General features: G+C 46.9%; 1 protein-coding gene across 1 annotated transcript in view; it reads left to right on the forward strand.

Annotated features, from left to right (window-relative positions):
• psma3 (proteasome 20S subunit alpha 3) overlaps window positions 1-7,500 on the forward strand; it is a 20,971-nt gene that overhangs the window by 8,758 nt on the left and 4,713 nt on the right. The window contains exons 7-8 of the mRNA XM_028566276.1: window positions 3,258-3,304; window positions 5,626-5,693. Coding sequence (XP_028422077.1) covers window positions 3,258-3,304; window positions 5,626-5,693 — 115 coding nt within the window. The remainder of the gene's footprint in view (window positions 1-3,257; window positions 3,305-5,625; window positions 5,694-7,500) is intronic.

The following is a 7,500-nucleotide window of genomic DNA, read 5'->3' on the forward strand; positions in this document are numbered from 1 at the left end:
CTATTATAGGACAGTAATGGACTAGTCCCAGCTCCTGCTGGTCTATTATAGGATAGTAATGGACTAGTCCCAGCTCTTGCTGGTCTATTATAGGACAGTAATGGACTAGTCCCAGCTCCTGCTGGTCTATTATAGGACAGTAATGGACTAGTCCCCGCTCCTGCTGGTCTATTATAGGACAGTAATGGACTAGTCCCCGCTCCTGCTGGTCTATTATAGGACAGTAATGGACTAGTCCCAGCTCCTGCTGGTCTATTATAGGACAGTGATGGACTAGTCCCAGCTCCTGCTGGTCTATTATAGGACAGTAATGGACTAGTCCCAGCTCCTGCTGGTCTATTATAGGACAGTGATGGACTAGACCCAGCTCCTGCTGGTCTATTATAGGACAGTAATGGACTAGTCCCAGCTCCTGCTGGTCTATTATAGGATAGTAATGGACTAGTCCCAGCTCCTGCTGGTCTATTATAGGACAATAATGGACTGGTCCCAGCTCCTGCTGGTCTATTATAGGACAGTAATGGACTGGTCCCAGCTCTTGCTGGTCTATTATAGGACAGTAATGGACTAGTCCCAGCTCCTGCTGGTCTATTATAGGATAGTAATGGACTAGTCCCAGCTCCTGCTGGTCTATTATAGGACAATAATGGACTAGTCCCAGCTCCTGCTGGTCTATTATAGGACAGTAATGGACTAGTCCCAGCTCTTGCTGGTCTATTATAGGACAGTAATGGACTAGTCCCAGCTCCTGCTGGTCTATTATAGGACAGTAATGGACTAGTCCCAGCTCCTGCTGGTCTATTATAGGACAGTAATGGACTGGTCCCCCGCTCCTGCTGGTCTATTATAGGACAGTAATGGACTAGTCCCCGCTCCTGCTGGTCTATTATAGGACAGTAATGGACTAGTCCCAGCTCCTGCTGGTCTATTATAGGACAGTGATGGACTAGTCCCAGCTCCTGCTGGTCTATTATAGGACAGTAATGGACTAGTCCCAGCTCTTGCTGGTCTATTATAGGATAGTAATGGACTAGTCCCAGCTCTTGCTGGTCTATTATAGGACAGTAATGGACTAGTCCCAGCTCCTGCTGGTCCATTATAGGACAGTAATGGACTAGTCCCAGCTCCTGCTGGTCTATTATAGGACAGTAATGGACTAGTCCCGCTCCTGCTGGTCTATTATGGGACAGTAATGGACTGGTCCCAGCTCCTGCTGGTCTATTATAGGACAGTGATGGACTAGACCCAGCTCCTGCTGGTCTATTATAGGACAGTAATGGACTGGTCCCAGCTCCTGCTGGTCTATTATAGGATAGTAATGGACTGGTCCCAGCTCTTGCTGGTCTATTATAGGACAGTAATGGACTGGTCCCAGCTCCTGCTGGTCTATTATAGGACAGTAATGGACTAGTCCCCGCTCCTGCTGGTCTATTATAGGGACAGTAATGGACTAGTCCCCGCTCCTGCTGGTCTATTATAGGACAGTAATGGACTAGTCCCAGCTCCTGCTGGTCTATTATAGGACAGTGATGGACTGGTCCCAGCTCCTGCTGGTCTATTATAGGACAGTAATGGACTGGTCCCAGCTCCTGCTGGTCTATTATAGGACAGTGATGGACTAGACCCAGCTCCTGCTGGTCTATTATAGGACAGTAATGGACTGGTCCCAGCTCCTGCTGGTCTATTATAGGATAGTAATGGACTGGTCCCAGCTCCTGCTGGTCTATTATAGGACAATAATGGACTAGTCCCAGCTCCTGCTGGTCTATTATAGGACAGTAATGGACTGGTCCCAGCTCTTGCTGGTCTATTATAGGACAGTAATGGACTAGTCCCAGCTCCTGCTGGTCTATTATAGGATAGTAATGGACTAGTCCCAGCTCCTGCTGGTCTATTATAGGACAATAATGGACTAGTCCCAGCTCCTGCTGGTCTATTATAGGACAGTAATGGACTAGTCCCAGCTCTTGCTGGTCTATTATAGGACAGTAATGGACTAGTCCCAGCTCCTGCTGGTCTATTATAGGACAGTAATGGACTAGTCCCAGCTCCTGCTGGTCTATTATAGGACAGTAATGGACTAGTCCCCGCTCCTGCTGGTCTATTATAGGACAGTAATGGACTAGTCCCCGCTCCTGCTGGTCTATTATAGGACAGTAATGGACTAGTCCCAGCTCCTGCTGGTCTATTATAGGACAGTGATGGACTAGTCCCAGCTCCTGCTGGTCTATTATAGGACAGTAATGGACTAGTCCCAGCTCCTGCTGGTCTATTATAGGACAGTGATGGACTAGACCCAGCTCCTGCTGGTCTATTATAGGACAGTAATGGACTAGTCCCAGCTCCTGCTGGTCTATTATAGGATAGTAATGGACTAGTCCCAGCTCCTGCTGGTCTATTATAGGACAATAATGGACTAGTCCCAGCTCCTGCTGGTCTATTATAGGACAGTAATGGACTAGTCCCAGCTCTTGCTGGTCTATTATAGGACAGTAATGGACTGGTCCCAGCTCCTGCTGGTCTATTATAGGACAGTAATGGACTGGTCCCCGCTCCTGCTGGTCTATTATAGGACAGTAATGGACTAGTCCCAGCTCCTGCTGGTCTATTATAGGACAGTGATGGACTAGACCCAGCTCCTGCTGGTCTATTATAGGACAGTAATGGACTGGTCCCAGCTCCTGCTGGTCTATTATAGGATAGTAATGGACTGGTCCCAGCTCCTGCTGGTCTATTATAGGACAATAATGGACTAGTCCCAGCTCCTGCTGGTCTATTATAGGACAGTAATGGACTGGTCCCAGCTCTTGCTGGTCTATTATAGGACAGTAATGGACTGGTCCCAGCTCCTGCTGGTCTATTATAGGACAGTAATGGACTAGTCCCAGCTCCTGCTGGTCTATTATAGGACAGTAATGGACTAGTCCCAGCTCTTGCTGGTCTATTATAGGACAGTAATGGACTAGTCCCAGCTCCTGCTGGTCTATTATAGGACAGTAATGGACTAGTCCCAGCTCCTGCTGGTCTATTATAGGATAGTAATGGACTAGTCCCCGCTCCTGCTGGTCTATTATAGGACAGTAATGGACTAGTCCCAGCTCCTGCTGGTCTATTATAGGACAGTAATGGACTAGTCCTCACTCTGTGTGTGTGTGTGTGTGTCTGTGTGTCTCTGTGTGTGTGTCTGTGTGTGTGTGTGTGTGTGTGTGTGTGTCTGTGTGTGTGTCTCTGTGTGTGTGTCTGTGTGTGTTTCCCAGATGAAGGAGATGACGTGCAGGGAGATCGTCAAGGAGGTTGCAAAAATGTGAGTCAAAACATCCAAACTAAACTTTATTGAGCGTGAGCAGCAGCCTGTTAACGGGATCAGTTGTGTGCAGCTGATACCCTGAAATGAACTGAACCGAGTTTAAGAGGATAAGTGGAAACCCTGAGAGCTCTAGAGGGTTAAAGTGGACTGAGGACTCCTGTCCTCTCAGAGCTAGATGATCCTGAACAGTGTTGGGAAAGTGACTTTTACAAAGTAGTATTTGCTCGTTACTTCTTAAAGAAAGTAATCCGTTACTTTACTTAGTTACCCCCTATGGAAAGTAAATTTTTTTGTTGCTTGACTTTGGGCAGAACCCACTATCTGTTCCTAAATGTGTAGGCCGTCACAAAGGTGTACTATGGAAGACATAACCGGTATTTCTTTTGTGCTCTTTATTATAATAAATGGTATCAAAAGGCTCCATAGGAGCAACATGGTAACCTCAAAATATAACATGCCTCGTCTAAATCCAGCAGAAAAAAGAATCCCTTAAAAATGGCTTGTGCAAATAAAATCAAATGGCATAATACAGCTTAGAGGCAAAGACATTTTAGCAAAAATAAAATCAAGCACATCTTCAGCGTGGGGTAAACTCGCCGTAGCCGACCTGTCGAGCGCCGGTGTGACATCACGGGAGCCCCCTAACTATTTATACCTGGTGGTGGTGACACTAGCTGCAGTCTTCTCCTGAACAGAGGGGGCGCTAATGAGGAAAGGCTACCAACACTGCTCTTTCTACAGACTACAAGAAGAAGAAGAAGGTAAACAACAGCAGAACTGGCAGCAGCATTGACGTCAATGCTGTGATTTGATTGGATGAGCTACTTGGTGAGATCGAGCCTTTTGTTGAGAACTTGTAACTAACAGCAGTGGACAAAAGTTTCTCGCCAGGACCCAGAGGGACTGCCTCCATCACTCAGAAGTTAGCGCTGGCTGCTTCTCGCTTGTTGCGATTGCTCTGCTGCCACCAGCCTCCGTCCCGGACCGGGTGGAGCTTGTGACGCTGTCAAATCTGTCCCTGGGGAAAGTCACGTTGTGCCGAATTGAAAAAAGAACTTTGTTTTGTTACCAAATATTCAGTAGTAGCGCGTTACACAACACTGATCCTGAACCCAGGGTCCATTTGGTCCTGAGATGGATGGATGGATGGACTTTAATAATCCCAAATTGGGAAATGACTCTGTTACAACAGCAGGTTACAAGGACATAGAGAAGATACAAGAAATATACTAGAAATAATACATAAAATAAGATAACAAAGATAAAATGCCAGAACTAATGAAAAAAATAAACTTAGAGGAATAAAAACAATGTACATGTACAGTACAGGCCAAAAGTTTGGACACACCTTCTCATTCAATGAGTTTCCTTTTTATTTTCATGACTATTTACATTGTAGATTCTCACTGAAGGCATCAAAACTATGAATGAACACATATGGAATTATGTACTTAACAAAAAAGTGTGAAATAACTGAAAACATGTCTTATATTTTAGATTCTTCAAAGTAGCCACCCTTTGCTTTTTTTGATAACTCTGCAAACCCTTGGTGTTCTCTCAATGAGCTTCATGAGGTAGTCACCTGAAATGGTTTTACCTTCACAGGTGTGCTTTGTCAGGGTTCATTAGTGGAAGTTTTTCATTTACTAATAAAAAGTATAATAAAAAAAAGTAATATAATAATATACATAGTATAACAAAATGCAATTTGTGTAATAAATATGAAGTAACTAGTGTGCAAGTAGCATGACAGTGCAATATTGTAATGAGACCAGTTGCGACACTGGAGCCTCTTCCTCAGATGGAGTATTTGTCGTCCTCTACAGAGGACATTTACTACAACAACTGTGTATTAATACTCGTGATGAACTGAATCCAGATTTTTGGGGTTGGTCTGAATCCTGAACCCCCTGGTTGAGATGGTGCTGACTCCTCCTCCCATCCTCGGTCCATGAACCCAGTAAACTCATGAATGAAGTAAACAGGGACTGTCCTTCCTTTGCTGTACCTGAATATATATACCGAAATATATTTACCGATGTTGATATCGATGTCGGTATAGAAAACACATTGTTATAATCAAATAAAGAACTATTTTCCAAAACATTTTTATTTTTTATTTATTTTTTTAATACTTTTGTGATTTATTTTTACGAAATGACTGATATTGGGCACCTTTACCCGTGTGCAAAATATGACTGTCATAATTTTATCGAACCGATACCGATGTGTTAAAACAATGACTAAATAAATATAAAATGTAATCTATATAATGTTAGCTGAGATGAGTGCTAATCGGTCTTTGTGCTGCATTTCAGAATCTACATCGTCCACGACGAGGTGAAGGACAAAGCCTTCGAGTTGGAGCTCAGCTGGGTCGGAGAAGGTCAGAACCACCAATCAGGGCTCTGCTCCTATTCTTCTTCTACTGATACTTCCTGTTTTTACCTCAACACCACTCGTTCTTTCACATTTATCGCTCTCTTCTAGCTGTAGATAGGTGGGGTCTCCTCTAGCTGTAGATAGGTGGGGTCTCCCCTAGCTGTAGATAGGTGGGGTCTCCTCTAGCTGTGATAGGTGGGGTCTCCTCTAGCTGTAGATAGGTGGGGTCTCCCCAGCTGTAGATAGGTGGGGTGGGGTCTCCCCTAGCTGTAGATAGGTGTCTCCTCTAGCTGTAGATGGGGGTCTCCTCTAGCTGTAGATAGGTGGGGTCTCCTCTAGCTGTAGATGGGTGGGGTCTCCTCTAGCTGTAGATAGGTGGGGTCTCCCTAGCTGTAGATAGGTAGGGTGGGGTCTCCTCTAGCTGTAGATAGGTGGGGTCTCCTCTAGCTGTAGATAGGTGGGGTCTCCTCTAGGGGTCTGTTTAGATAGGTGAGGTCTCCTCTAGCTCTAGCTGTGAGATGGCTGTGGGTGGGGTCCCTCTAGCTGTAGATAGGTGAGGTCTCCTCTAGCTGTAGATAGGTGAGGGTCTCCTCTAGCTGTAGATAGGTGGGGTCTCCTCTGGCTGGTGGGGTCTCCTCTAGCTGTAGATAGGTGGGGTCTCCTCTAGATAGGTGGGGTCTCCTCTATGTAGATAGGTGGGGTCTCCTCTAGCTGTAGATAGGTGGGGTCTCCCTTAGCTTTAGATTGGTGAGGTCTCCTCTAGCTGTAGATAGGTGGGGTCTCCTCTAGCTTTAGATAGGTGAGGTCTCCTCTGGCTGTAGATAGGTGGGGTGGGGGTCTCCTCTGGCTGTAGATAGGTGGGGTCTAGCTGTAGATAGGTGGGGTCTCCCCTGGCTGTAGATAGGTGAGGTCTCCTGGCTGTAGATAGGTGGGGTCTCCTCTAGCTGTAGATAGGTGGGGTCTCCTCTAGCTGTAGATAGGTGGGGTCTCCTCTAGCTGTAGATAGGTGGGGTCTCCTCTAGCTGTAGATAGGTGGGGTCTCCTCTAGCTGTAGATAGGTGGGGTCTCCTCTAGCTGTAGATAGGTGGGGTCTCCCTTAGCTTTAGATAGGTGAGGTCTCCTCTAGCTGTAGATAGGTGGGGTCTCCTCTAGCTGTAGATAGGTGGGGTCTCCCCTAGCTGTAGATAGGTGGGGTCTCCCCTAGCTGTAGATAGGTGGGGTCTCCCCTAGCTGTAGATAGGTGGGGTCTCCTCTGGCTGTAGATAGGTGGGGTCTCCTCTAGCTGTAGATAGGTGGGGTCTCCTCTAGCTGTAGAGATGAGGTCTCCTCTGTAGGTAGATAGGTGAGGTCTCCTCTAGCTGTAGATAGGTGGGGTCTCCTCCTCCTCTGGCTGTTTAGATAGGTGGGGTCTCCCTGGCTGTAGATAGGTGGGGTCTCCTCTGGCTGTAGATAGGTGGGGTCTCCCTTAGCTGTAGATCTCCCTCTGGCTGTAGATAGGTGGGGTCTCCCCTGGCTGTAGATAGGTGGGGTCTCCCCCTGGCTGTAGATAGGTGGGGTCTCCCTGGCTGTAGCTGTGGGGTCTCCCTGGCTGTAGATAGGTGGGGTCTCCTCTGGCTGTAGATAGGTGGGGTCTCCCCTGGCTGTAGATAGGTGGGGTCTCCCTGGCTGTAGATAGGTGGGGTCTCCCTGGCTGTAGATAGGTGGGGTCTCCTCTGGCTGTAGATAGGTGGGGTCTCCCCTCTGTAGATAGGTGGGGTCTCCTGGCTGTAGATAGGTGGGGTCTCCTAGCTGTAGATAGGTGGGGTCTCCTC

This window comes from Perca flavescens, chromosome 20, assembly GCF_004354835.1.
Source record: "Perca flavescens isolate YP-PL-M2 chromosome 20, PFLA_1.0, whole genome shotgun sequence".
Classification (NCBI taxonomy): domain Eukaryota; kingdom Metazoa; phylum Chordata; class Actinopteri; order Perciformes; family Percidae; genus Perca; species Perca flavescens.